Source organism: Lampetra planeri, chromosome 39 (genome assembly GCF_965212315.1).
Source record: "Lampetra planeri chromosome 39, kcLamPlan1.2.h2, whole genome shotgun sequence".
Taxonomy (NCBI): Eukaryota; Metazoa; Chordata; class Hyperoartia; order Petromyzontiformes; family Petromyzontidae; genus Lampetra; species Lampetra planeri.
In genome coordinates, this window is record NC_136145.1 from 9,963,854 (window position 1) to 9,977,946 (window position 14,093).

Consider the following 14,093-nt stretch of genomic DNA (forward strand, 5'->3'; position numbering starts at 1 on the left):
TAGAAAATAAAATGTATTTTAATAATACAATTAAATTAATCATTTATTTTCTACCTACGTGACTTCCCGAAAGAACCAAAGAGTATGGATCCCTGCAGTCACGAAAACTTCAAATCTAGATTGGCTTTACATTGTTGGTCGAGTTCCAGTATCACGGGATGCAAATACTTGCACATCATTTGCATGATATGGAAATCTTAGGATTCCTAAAAAGCTAAATTCCACGCATAATCACCACTCTCGCAGGAATATTTCTACACATCAACTGATAAGATCCTTATACATCGCCAGTCAATAAGCAACGTTGGGTCAACGTTGCTTGTTAAATGGGATGCATTATAAGATACTAGTTCATAAAGTCTGTCTTCGCCAGGCAAAAGTTTTCAATAAATATAATAATTAACCTGATTTAAAGTTTTTACAATTCGTATCTACGATCAGACACTAACAACGACTCCAAATATTTGCATTTTCCCGCACAAAAAACACAAAAATTGTTGACGATTTTATTTACCTTCGTATATTTAAAGACGTACCCATCGGAAAGCACTCAATTTAAAGATTCCGTTCTTTTTTTATAAAAAAACACAAATTAATACTCTGAGGAGAAGCTCCTATCTTTAACCGTTTTCGAATTATTCAGATTTGAATCATAAAATGTGTATTTTTTCGTTCCGAAATATCTCAAAAACAATAAAAGATAGAACAATGGTTCTCGCGTTAATTTAATTTGCCGTCGAAGGCGTAAAAACCCTGCAATGTTACATTTTGAACGCTTTCTGAATGACACGCACAAACATGTTTATAGGGCGCTTAAAATCCAGTTTTGGGGGCCTTAAAATAAAACATCTCGGATTTTCAGACTTTTCTGTGGTTTCTATCCTAAAAGCTACATTTGTACCAAATGTCAGCTGTCTACCTTGTCGGGAAGTACCCTAGAGGTCTCTGAGACATACAGATTAAGGTTTTTATTTACTAGATATACTTTCAACATTAACTAAATTATATGATAACAAGGTTTTGACAGACAGCACTGAGCTGAACCTGTGTTTACATTCAATTGGAGTTACACAATGATGCTGGGCTGTTAAGAAATATCGTCATAGAATGAAATGAATGAAAGTCAAGTAGCGACTGGTGGAAGCCACCACTCGCCACTTGTGTTCACCGTGGTTGGGAATCGAACTCGAGGTTACCGGGCGCGTAACGCAGTGAATGAGACGTTCTGTCACACCACCACCACCACCACCCTCCGACTCGGGCGCCGCGGTGGCGAGGAGATGTTATCTCCCTCGCCTGGTATGCAGGAGATCGTGGGTTCGATCCCGACCCTGACACCCGTTGTATATTTGGAGTTTGCGTGCCTCTCTCTCCCCCTGTGATCGCGTGGATTTTTCTCCGGGTCCTCCGGTTTTCCCCTCCGCGTTTATAATCAAAGACACGCGTTTTGAGTATTTGGCTGCTATACATTTCCCCGTGATGAGCCACTTCGTTGAGCTGTCATTTGTGGCCCGGCCACTTTTAAAAAGAGCTACAGAGCTCAGTGGGCCTTACCTGGAACAATAAAAAAAAGTTTTTCGAGTTTAGGATACTTTCATGATAACAATCTTGCGATTTGCTAACTCAGTTAACGCGAATGCCAGCCACATGGCGTGGCCCTCTGGCACATGTGAATGGGCGTGGGGGGTTTAACCCGCGGCTGCGCACGTCACACACGCGGAAGACACACACAGCGCTTGCAGGAGAAACTGCCGTAGTGAACCTTCACTTTCATCATCCTTTAACAAGTTGTCGAACCTTCACACAGACTCCCAAGCCGCCAATGCTGGCGAGGCGGTGCCGAGTGACTTAATTGATTCACTCTCTGGAAGCGAATCGAATCGCGATCAGCACAATGAGTCGCATTTACGACAACAAGAAGCTGGAAGCGAGGCCCGTGCACAGCGAAACGTGGCCCAGACCCTGGGAGCCAAGCGCGTTTGAGCAGTGAGTGGTGCGGTGGTCGGTGGGGGCGGTGGCTATTGTGAACCACCCATTGCTGTACGTTCATCATCCCCTTGAGCGCGATATATCCACTGCTGGATGAAGGTCTCCCCCACCCCTTACCCCTCCCCCCTTACGCCGCGACCGTCGCCTACCTCGAATCGTGCTTTGTTAACAAGACAAAGATCCCCCGTGTAGCCTGTAACAGACTGTCGGGGCAAGTGCTGTGAGCGAGCACCTATGAAGGCCGGCATGGCACACGAGGGGGGGGGGGGGCGTGCCCACAACGACGCCCGGCCACCTTTGTCTTCCCAGTGCTGTTAACACACCGCACTGGGTACTCGGGACCCGTTCAGATATCCGTCACTGGTGTTCGGCCGTGAGCGGGAATCGAACTCGGGTCGCCGGGTGCCGCGCCGCAGAGCGCTCACCATTCAACACCAATCCCGCCTGGCACGTGCACGAGCTGAATCCATCGCTCCGTCTCAGCGTTGGACGTACTGCCGGGCATCATCAGCCTTGCGAGCGATGATGTAATCACCCCCCCCCCCCCCCCAACATGACCGGATTCTCCGGAATATAAGACGCACTTTGATCCTGTTCGGTATTGTAGAGCGAAAGTTTGGGTTTGCGTCTTATAATCCGGTAGCTGTGTGTGCGTGTGTGAGACTTGGATGTGGATTAAACATTTTATTATTATTAAACTATCCGCCTAGCTCAGGGGTCTGCAACCTTTAAGACATAAAGAGCCACTTGGACCCGTTTCCGAAGGAAAAAATAAACTGGGAGCCGCAAAACCATTGCAACTATTAAAACAAATATAACACTGCATATATTGTTTCTTACCTTATTGCTATATACAGGATCGTGCAGTCAGCTGTCAATCTGAATAAAAAAATTACTTTTTCACTTAACAATGTAAAATATATTTTTGCAAATTAATAGCTAAATTACCTGGTTAATGGGATTTTTGCTCCTGAACCTCAGTGCACAGTGTCTGCACATCAGGACTGTAAGACGTCACCTTCATTTTCACACAGGCTTGCAAGCTGTCATCTGTGAGGCGTGATCGATGTTTGTTTTAATATAGTTCATGTTGGAGAAGACCTGCTCACATACATATGTGGAGCCGAAGATCGACAGGACTCCAAATGCATACTTTTTCATGTTTATATAAGTGTTGGGGATGGCATTCCATGTTTCGAATACAAGTTTGTCCTGTTTGGGAAGGTTTTCAATATCACTCCATTTATGATTCTGAGCCAGAATGGCCTTCTGACGGGCAACATCCTCAAGAGTAGCGGTCAAGCATTTGAACTTGGACACCCATATATCTTTGTCGGCCAGTTCCATCTCAAGATCAGGTTGACTTACACCTGCAAATGCAGTCATATTCAATAGGGATGGATCGATCGCCAGGGGAGTGACAGGGAAGGATAATGTCGTTTTTTCCTCTCTGAACTCACAGAATCGTTTCCCAAACGAACTTTGCATTGTGGTGATTGCAGACTTGAAATATTCCAAATTTATCGTATCATGACTTTGTTTGAACTCTCTCAAAGAGGGAAAGTGAGACAGTGTACCTCTCTGTAAATCTTTGACAAACACTGTCAACTTGCGCTCGAATGCCAAAACCTCCTCCAGCATGTGCAGGGCTGTGCCTCCTTTCCCCTGAAGGGTTGTATTTAGCGTGTTTAGATGTGCTGTCATGTCTACCATAAAATGTAATTTTTCCAGCCACTCTGGCTGTTCCAGCTCAGCAAAGGTGAGCTCTTTGCTGCCCAGGAAGGTTTTTACTTCTTCCAAACATGTGACAAAGCAACGGCAACGTTATTGCCTGTCACCGGGCGGGCAGTGTGGAGCTGAGCGGCGACCTGTCAGCAGCGGCAACGCCAGAGCAGGTGTCACAGTGCGCCTCCTCCCCTCGCTAGCATCCGCCCCGGAGCCGCGGTCAAGGTTCAAAAGAGCCGCATGCGGCTCCGGAGCCGCAGGTTGCCGACCCCTGGCCTAGCTCATGTATATGCCATGAAGCAGGGCTATTGTCTGAAACGTCGGCGTTATTGACGAACGTGTCGCGTTTCTTTTGTTGTTAATTGTGAATGTGCATCGCTGCCGAGATTGGCATCTCGTCATTTTCTCCAGTGGCCGATTGTATCGCTCCATCTCCGCGAGGAACGGATTCCCTCCCTCCCAGTGCGATGGGATCCAACTCAGCCCCCCGAATTGTGCGGAATCTCGCTCTCCACAAGTTCAGCCACAATGTGTCTAGGTGAAACTTCATTTTGTAAACCATACCCACACGCTCTGCCCATCACCAAACCACGCGGAAAGCCGTCGCTGCCAAGCGCAGCCTGGTGAGCGCTTGGTGATTGGTGCAATGTGAACAGGTAGACTTGATTTGAGGGGCGCCACGGTGGTTGTGACGTCAACTACCTCGCCAGGTGTGCAGGAGGGCGGGGGTTCGATCCCCACCCTGACGCCTGCTGCTGCTGCTGTATATTTGGAGTTTGCGTGTCTCTCTCACCCCGTGGTTCCGTGGATTTTTTTTCTCCGGGTCCTCCGGTTTTTCCCTCCACGTTTAGAAACATCACGATTATTATTTGGCTGCTTTAAATTTACACATGATTGTTCACTTTGTTCAGCTATCATTTGTGGCCAGGTGGCTTCTGAAAAACAAGTTAATGCCCCAGTGGGCTTTGCCTGGTAGGATGGGGGTGGTTTAGTTTCATTTGTTTGTGTTTGGGCAATTTGTTGGCCTTTCCTGTCGTGTTTGTGTCCTCTTTGTTGTTGTCACGTTCTCACCCGCCCTACTGGACATCGGTTAAAAAGAGCTTTATAGCTCATAGGATTCCTCTGAATTGGTGACCACCACTAGCAACGTTTATCGGCGGAAAATGGGGTCACGTGGTGGGCAGCAGCGGGTGGTGCAGCGAAATCTCTTGTATTGTATTCGACCCACCTGCACACGAACTGACCCACGTGGTGAAGTATGGTCAAACTACCCCCACGGTGTACGAGGCCCTCATCCAGCAGTGGATTGACACTGTACATGAAGATGATGCTAGCCAAGCATTATTGAATACGGGGGCCAATGTTAGGCAAACTCGCCCAACGGTGTTGTGTGGTTAGTGATTACATATTAATGCGGTGCTGTCTGTTTGTTAAGTCCAGTGCTAAGGACTCAAAAGAGTGCACATTAGCAGGCGTCATCCAGAATTGTAAAGTCTGCATGCTCGCAAACCCAGCCCAGTGATATTTGACTTCCTTCTAAACCCAGAACTATGGACTCAACAGCTGAGACGCAATCCAGTCCGATGACACAGGTGTACAGCCAAAATGATTTCGAAATGAATGTAGTCCAACTTTACTAATTCTGGGTCACTGAGAATGAAAATTATACTTACAATTGTTGATTGGCTCTAGTTTTCAGGCTATGCTACTGATTCTAGATTTGAAGCTTTCGTGACTGCAAGGATTCATACTCTTAGGTTTTGTCGGTAAAGTCACGTGGGCAAAAATAAATAATAAAAATAATAGAAATAATAATATAAATAAAATAATAAATCACGACGTTTCGGAGGCATCACAAGTCTCCGTCATCAGGTGGGACCGTCTATTATTATTTTTAAGACTATGCTACTGGGTCAGTATATACGACTCTTGACTTGGGAATGGCGGAGGATAAGTGAGTTATACAGAGAAGGCATCTCAATTTAAACCAGAAATTACTAAAATACATCTTTGACTGGATCTATGAATAAATCTATGACTAGTTTTGGACAGTACTTGATTTTTGAGCAAAACAATGAATGACGCAATCTGAACCTGGTATTGCTCATACACGATATGAATTGCATCGTGTTATTCCTATAAGTCAAGGATGATGCAATCATAACTAGGCTTACATCCCTCTGCTGAACAAATTGCCCTATATCAGCTCTAGAAATCATGCAGTGTCGTGCTCTCTTATTTGTCAGTGTTTGATTTTGCAAAGGGACACATTTCTGTTTAGCCAAAGTGAGCAGAGATGCCTCGTATTTGTGTGAACAAAGCAGATAGCGTCTGCTATGTTGGTGGTGAAGTGACTTTTGCATCACAAAAGCGCAGTATAACCACTATGGTTAAGAAAGCCTATCACCATTATTTTGGCTGCAAAATTTGAGATCAGGATAAGATGTGGGCCCCACAGATATGCTGCAACACTTGTGCAACAAATCTTCACTAGTGGTTGAACAGGAAAAGGTAATCTATGCTTTTTGAAGTGCCAATGATTTGGAGAGAGCCAACAGATCATATCAAGAAAAAGTGGACTGTGCATTATCCAAACATTCCATCAGCTATACACCCAGTACCCCACGGAGAAGGACTGCCGGTTCGTGATGCACCAGAATAATCCTCACTTGAGTCAGACGAGAAAGAGGATGAAACTTCTGGTCCTAAACCATCAAGGTCAAATAACCCAGATTTTCTCCCATCCTCCTCCTCTGAACCACACCTCATAACACAAGGTGAACTGAAGGACCTTGTCTGGGATTTGGAACTACCCAAGAGCAAGGCAGAGCTGTTGGGCTCCAGACTGCAGCAGTGGAATCTCCTGGCAGGTGATGTTAGGGTTTCCATGTTCCATGACCGTCAAAAGGATCTTGTCTCATTCTTCTTCATGGAAGGTGATCTTGTAGCCTGCAACAACATAAATGGTGTGATGGCAGCCCTCAACATCGTTCATGATCCAGATGAGTGGAGACTGTTTATTGATTCATCGAAGATGAGTCTTAACGCTGTTTTGCTGCATAATGGAAATGTTTTGCCATCAATTCCAGTTGGTCATGCAGTCCATATGAAGGAAACCTATGACAACATGAAACAAATTTTGAGGTGCATAAACTATTACCAACATCAGTGGCAGCTTTGTGGTGATTTGAAGGTTGTTGCTCTCTTGCTTGGTCTGCAGACTGGATACACAAAGTACTGCTGTTTTCTCTGCGAATGGGAAAGTCGTGCGAGAGATTCCCGCTACATCAAGACAGATTTGCCACTCTGACAGTCATTGGAGCCTGGGAGGAAAAGTGTTTAGCATCCACCACTTATTGAATCAAGGAGGATTTTATTACCACCCTTACACATGAAGCTGGGTCTGATGAAGAACTTTGTCAAAGCCATGGACAAAACACAAGCAGCTTTCAAGTACCACCGTGGAAAATGTCCAAGGTTAAGTGAAGCAAATATAAAGGAAGGTGTCTTTGTCGGTCCTCAGATTCGTGAACTTCTTCGAGATGATGCATTTCACAGTGCACTGCGTGGCGAGGAAACGACGGCATGGAAAGCCTTTCAATTAGTGGCAACAAATTTTCTCGGAAACAACAAGGCAGACAACTACAGGGAATTGGTGGAAAACCTCCTCAAGGCATACCAAAGCCTTGGTTGCAACATATCACTAAAGAAAAATGTTTTTCTCTCTCATCTAGATTTTTTTTCCCACCGAACTGCGGAGCAGTGAGCGACGAGCATGGCGAGCGATGTCACCAGGACATTGTGACAACGGAGAAACGCCATCAGGGCCAATGGAGCCCATCAATGCTTTCAGACTTTTGCTGGACAGTGATACGAGATGCTCCATTTAATGAATACAAGAGACAAGCCAAGAAATGCAGAGTAGACACTGAATAAGGACTAAACCATGTACTTATAAATACATAATAGTTGTTTGCCTTTTGTTTCATGATACATTTTATCTATATAACCCTTTTGCTGATTTGTGTTACATGAACAGGCCAGGTGACATGTTACCATGTAAAGCAACCATAAACACATAAAAAGGCCTAGGTTTACAATTTATGAGTAAAACTCTACTACCTACACAATATACATCGACGTCAAATGTAAAAACTTTAATCTCTTGGGAACAGTAGCCAATCAGTTGTTTTAATTGTCATATTTGAATTCAGCACGTAAAACTCCATAATAAACAGCACATTTAATCTCTGAAGCAGACGACGTCTAAAAAATTGTAGGCCAGTGTTATATGAAACGTCTCACCTATCCCTGTGAAATCTGACAGCGTGCATACAGCCTCTGATTCAAAGCCAGGGTCCACGAAACCAGTGCCTTGGAACCTTTCATATCGAGGCCTGTGTGAAGGCCAGTCAAGGCCGGATCCTCTTGGCTGATGTCAGTTGTTGATATCCGCTTCCTCGTGTTGCTGCGCTTATGTCCACGCTATTGCTCTCGTAATACCGGTGACCTAAGTCACTCCCGTGAATGATCTCTCGAATTCTCACCGACTGAAACGAAACTTGGAAGTCCTCAGGCAGGCCACACCCCTGAGGCCAAGCATTGAGACCTGAGGTGTTCTTGAGGCCAAGAACTGGGCAACAGGGCCCACGGATGCATGCCTCCAGACCTGGAACAACACTCCCTGTCTTCCCCCGTGCTGCGGTCGGATTGCATGGTAACGTTTACTTGGTTCTATAGATTCCGGCCGAGGGTGGTGGCACGCATGCCCGTGACCGAGCACTTGGTAGGCAAATGGGAAGATTGTGCCATCACTGAGCTCGCACGCATGTATGCTGAACTTCCTTCGCGCCGTACGTAGCCAGCCGTGCTTATCGGACAAGAGACTAAAGACAAAAAGCAGTTATAAGAAAAGAAGTTTCAATTTAGATTTAAAAGTGCATAGCTCCGAGTGGCTTCCGAATAGCAGAAGGAAGAGTGTTCCAGACGGTTGCAGAAGCGCATCTGAAAGCGCGCGATGCGGTGACCATCCTTGTTCGATGGCCAGCGAAAACCCGCCGCCGTGAGGACGACCGGAGTGCGAGTGATGGTTGATGCTCCTTGAAGAGATCAGCAAGGTATTGTGGTTAATTTGTAGCAAGCACTTTGTGTGTATTAAGCGTGACCTTACGATGTATTCGTTCGGCAACTGGAAGCCAATGCAGCTCAGCGAGTATTGGCCGGACACGGTGTCGGATTTTGCGGTACCCCTCACGACACGTGTTACCACGCTGTGGGTGTCGTTTTGGCCAGGGAAAGCGTGGCTATGGGTCCACTGTCTGTCTCTGCCCATCAGCCTGTCCTGTCCACCCGTCTGTCACTTCGTCCATCCATCCCTCTGAGTGTGCCTCATTGTTCCATCCGTCTGTCTGTTGCTTTCAGGGGGAGCGGGGTACTGCTGGAGGGAACCCTTGGAGAGATTTCCCGTCACGTGATGCTGGATTCTGCTGGAGCCAAGGTGCGTCGCGGTTCGCTGGTGATGACCAGTGGTGCAATTGCGATGATCGCCAGGTTACAATAATGAGAATAGTCCTCTACCAAATAGCGTTTCATTGAGGAGCAAGACTAAATTTAGAAAGTATGAAAAAAATGCTAAATGACATGATTATAATTTAACCAGTTGTCGGCGCATTCATCATTCATCAGCTGGGTCTGTCCCGGACACTGAAATGAAGCCCTGGTTGAGTTAGAGTTTGGCTCCACAGAACTGGAGATAAACAGCATCATTATGGAGAGGAGGCCTTAATCCAGCAGCAGAGAAAGCATGCCCGTGGTTAAACGTGGCAAAACTGGAGTGGTTTAAACTAAGGCCTGCGTGTGTGTGCGAGTCTCCGGCTGGGGCGTAGTTTTGGCCACCCACCCCCTCGTGCGCCGTGCTTCGCCTCCATAGGTACTGTTACTTGCTACGAACAGCACTTGCCCCAGCACCCTGTTGGAGGCTACACGGGCTCCCTGTGTCTGTTGTCTCCGCTGTGCAGCATCGCTACTCGGTGCTGCACGTGCGTCCGGAGCGAGCCCACCGGCGGCGCTGGGACGCCGGCGGCCGCGAGCTGGAGCCCAACTTCAGCGAGACTCGGCTCGTCAGCACGGGGCACCTCTTCTCCTCCTACAGTGCGGACGAGCACAACAAAGACAAAGATCCCCCGTGTAGCCTTTAACAGACTGTTGGGGCAAGCGCTGTTAGTCGCGAGTAGCGCCTGTGAGTGCAGGCACGGCGCACGAGGTGGTAGGTGACCGGCACCGCGCCCGACCGCCTTCGTCTCCCCAGTGCTGATGTTTTACACACTGTGCCAGGTGCTGATTTGAGGCTGAGTCGATCTAGGGAAGGCCCAGGCCCCGTTCAAATTCTGTAATCGTCACTGGTGTTGGTCGTGAGCGGGGAATCGAACTTGGGTCGTCGGGTGCGTAGCACAGTGTGTGAACCGCTGCACAAGCGCTCGCGCACACACACAAAGACAAAGATCCCCCATGCAGCCTTAACAGACTGTAGGGGCAAGTGCTGTTAGCGAGCACCTATGAAAGCTGGCACGGCACATTACGTGGGTGGCCAGCACCACGCCCGGCCGCCTTTGTCTCCCCAGTGTTGATGTTTACACACCGCACCAGGTACTCATTTGAGTCGACCTAGGATAGGCCCAAAACCGGTTCAGAGAATCGTCACCGGTGTTGGCCATGAGCGGGAATCGAGCTCGGGTTGCCGGGTTGGTAGCGCAACGCCCGAACCGTTCCGCTCCTGCTCCCCACACACGTACACACACAACAGGAGCCACCATTCGCCACGAAGTGGCAGTGAAGTCACTGCAGCGCTCGTTACAGACTTTCGTCAACCGCTGTGCCCCCCCATGTGGCCTTGTACAGGCTGTCGGGGCAAGCGCTGTTTGCGAGCGCCTATGAAGGCCGGCATGACGTACCCTTATTCCTACCGTCGCCCCAACCGTGCAGAGTGCGAGGCCAAGGGAGAGACGGACCGCCTGTCGGAGAGCGAGCTGCGGCGCACGGTGGCCCAGGCGAAGCTGGACTCTGTGGTGGGACGGCACGGCCCCCAGGGGACCCTGCCCTTCTGGGTGGCCGAGGACGACATGGAAAAAACAGAGCTGGAGCTGGGAGACCGGATCCGCATCAAGACACGCGGGGACTCGCCATTCGTGTGTGCGTGAGCGGTTCCGTCTTGGTCTGGCCTGGCGTGTAGTGCGCTGTGGCGTGAGTGGCCCACGTGGAACCCAGCGGGGATGAGCCTGCCCGGGTGCAGTGTGCACGTGGCGCTCGGTCAGTTCCGCAGTCCGCGTTGACGACGGTTGCAATTTACGTCGCGTCGAAATGCAACTCCAGCTGAGGCCACTCTATAAATGAGAGGGACCACAGCGGGGGCGGAAGGCTGGCAAGAAACATTCACGGAGAGTGACGCTCCAATGTCAACCAAGACGTGCACATCAACAGTGCACGGTGATAGGAGGGGATCGGTGACATCGCACGTGGCCTTCACGGCCCACGTGATGATTTATTCAAATTCGTATTCATGAGGTGACGATCGTGGAAATGACTGCAACATGAAAGCGAGAGGAATACAGTCGCGGCTCACAGTGGGCAGGGCGTCTTGTATCTTTCTGTGTCGTCTCCTCACCCTCTACGTTCTCAGTCTTTGCCGTATCTCTCTATTCTTCCTCCTTGCACTCAATCCACGCTGTCGCTCTCTCTCTCTTCTCGCCCCCCTTCACTGGAACAAACTTCCCCTGCACATTAAGCGGTCACCTTGGTTGACTCGTTTCCGCTCCGCACTAAACATTTACTTATTGTTCCCTAGCTCACCCCACGACCCCCCTTAATCCCCCCTCATAACCACCACCGTTGCTGTCCCCTCTTCATATTCTCATTACATGGCCATCACTCATTCACCCCATTCATCATTTACCGTCATCAATTTCACTTTCACCGAATTCACGCGATGTCAGATTCACCCCCGTTGTTTCCTCTCATCTCTTGTATTCACCTGGTCCCCACCGTCACATTCACCCCTTGTACCGTTCTTTATTCTCTGTAAAGCGCCTTGATTAAGGCGCGAGATAAATGACGTGAAGATGAGATGAATGAGACCGCACCAAATCCACTGTCCTCCACAACTTTCCAACAGTTTTGTTTGAAGGAGACGTCCATTTCGAGGCTGTATTGTATCCCTCTCCCAACCAACCACGCACGCTTGATGACATTCTTGAAACGAGATCTTCTTGTGAGGGACTCGAGCAAGATATTAACCCGTTAAAAAGAGTACCTGGCGAGAGGGTTGATGGCCATTGTAAATAGAACAGCAGCAGCTAAAACAAGACTGAAATAGAAAAGTACTATTGTTTATTTGACCAGGTAAGGCCCACTGAGTTGTGTAGCTCTTTTTCAGAAGCACCTTGGCTACAAATGATAACGAATTGGCTCAATACGTGGACATTTATAGCAGCCAAATACTCTAAACGCATGCTTTTAAATGTGGAGGGAAAAACCAAAGACCCAGAGGACTTGGAGAAAAAAATCCACGCAACCACAGGGAGAACATGAAAACTTCAAATTTTCAGGTGTCAAGATTGAACCCATGTCCTCTTGCATAAGAGGCGAGGAAGTTAACATCTCAAAGGCAGTGATGGTCATCATAAAAATATTACCGATGCTGTTCGACCACCACGGCGCAGTTTAATGTACAAAGTTTGGTTGAAATCGGAGCGTCACTAACTGTGAATGTGCCTTGTGAGAGGGGCGGGTGATCAGGGCACAGAAACATGGGAGAGAGAGAACAAAGAGAGAGAGAGCAACACCACGGCACAGCTTGGGATAAAGCAACCGGGACCCGGCGCTGATGACGACCCGCGGGGTGTAGCCAGCGCAGCACCAACAGCCCAGGGGCTGATGGGGTGACATCGTTTGGAGAGCTTTCAAAAGCCAATATCCTCAACAGTTCGTTAGAAACCCACGGCGCGTAAACTCGCGTACGATGTCGGTTCATCTCGCCTCGTCGCCCACACGACCCTCACCCCGTTCTCCCCCCCCCCCCCCCCCGGCTTGCCGCCTGCGCAGTCTCGCTGGCGCGCGTCGACGCGGGGACGGTGACGCGCTGCAACTTTGCGGGTGACGCGGCGGCGGGCGCCTCGTGGACCGACAAGATCCTGGGCGTCAAGTCCGGCCTGGACGCTCCGCCGCCCGGCGCCGGCGGAGATGGGGAGGGGGCGGCTGACGACGAGTGGGTGAGCGGCGCGCGTCTCTGGAACGGCGGCGTGGGGAGGAGACGCGTACGTTGAACTCCTCTCGCACCATACGGAGCCAGCCACACGAATCGGAGACGGAGCGATGGACGGCGCTCTGTTTTCCCACCGTTGGTCCCCGGAGACAATCTGCGGGGCCGTGTTGGGCTTCCTACGCCGAGGGGTACAGGCCCACTCAACAAACCCCGAGGATTGACGACATTCACGGTGATGGGTAGTCAATTCCGATTGAGATTTATAATAATAAAAATATACAGCCCATTGTCACTACACTGCTGGATTAAGGCCTCCCCATGATGTTTCCATCCCGGGGCTTGTTTGACCATGACCTTATTTTGCACCAGACGTTACTGACCGTGCTAATGGCAGGTGCAGGTTCAGGGCAAGTTGGTGAAGGCAGGGTGGGGATGGAGAAGTGGTTTGGCATCATTCGCCGCGTGAGCCGAAAGGGCAGGAATCGGACCCAAGTCGCCGGTTTCATGTCAAATTCAGGAATGACGCACCAAGTCCAGACATCTCTATCAGGAGGATCCCGCATTGGGATGTTGGGCCAATTCCTCTTTGAATCGTATTTCCCACGTGGAAAGAAACCAGAACATCAGAGAATGCGTGCAACCACCACCAAAACTAAATCTCTCGTCGTGTGTGCGCGTTCCAGGACTGACCTCGCCGTCGCTACTCAAAGGAGATGGAAGTGAACGCCACATTACTCTTCTCCATCAGAAGTTTACAAGTGTCTCCTCTTCCACGAATCTTCCCGGCTCACCATGCTGCCGGGGATTCAAGGTGGCCTCCTGGAAGACGGTGGCTTTTGTGGCATCTGGCGGCAACCACAGCATCAGGGAATGTTTGTCCACATTATAGGAACCGTCACATTCTCGCCGACACCAGGGCATGCGCACTGGGTTCAAATCACCATCTCCCGACCCTCCCTGCTCTAATCTCAACATGTAAACTATGCACGCGCGTTTTTTTTAAGCTACTTTGTCAAAATTAATATTGACAGTTGCATTTTGTTGCGATAAATAAAAATATCAACCATTCCAAACCATTGTTTTGTGCTCACAAATCTCTTGCGGATATCTTCGTGTGGAATAA

The 14,093-nt window shown here is 49.0% G+C and overlaps 1 protein-coding gene across 1 annotated transcript; it reads left to right on the plus strand.

Moving 5' to 3' along the window:
- Positions 1–1,715: 1,715 nt before the first annotated feature.
- On the plus strand, positions 1,716–14,043 carry ARPIN (actin related protein 2/3 complex inhibitor). Its single transcript, XM_078612801.1, has 6 exons — positions 1,716–1,986; positions 9,136–9,211; positions 9,732–9,864; positions 10,696–10,902; positions 12,811–12,977; positions 13,654–14,043. The coding sequence occupies exons 1-6, from the start codon at positions 1,895–1,897 to the stop codon at positions 13,657–13,659; spliced, it is 681 nt and encodes a 226-aa protein (XP_078468927.1). The 5' UTR covers positions 1,716–1,894; the 3' UTR covers positions 13,660–14,043.
- The last annotated feature ends 50 nt before the right edge of the window (positions 14,044–14,093 follow it).

Bases quoted from the DNA above. Each gene is read 5' to 3' on its own strand.
- ARPIN (XM_078612801.1), top strand. From the start codon at position 1,895: ATGAGTCGCATTTACGACAACAAGAAGCTGGAAGCGAGGCCCGTGCAC. The intron at 9,212-9,731 runs GTGCGTCGCGGT...TCCGCTGTGCAG, and splicing joins TGGATTCTGCTGGAGCCAAG to CATCGCTACTCGGTGCTGCA. The intron at 10,903-12,810 runs GTGCGTGAGCGG...CCGCCTGCGCAG, and splicing joins CGGGGACTCGCCATTCGTGT to TCTCGCTGGCGCGCGTCGAC.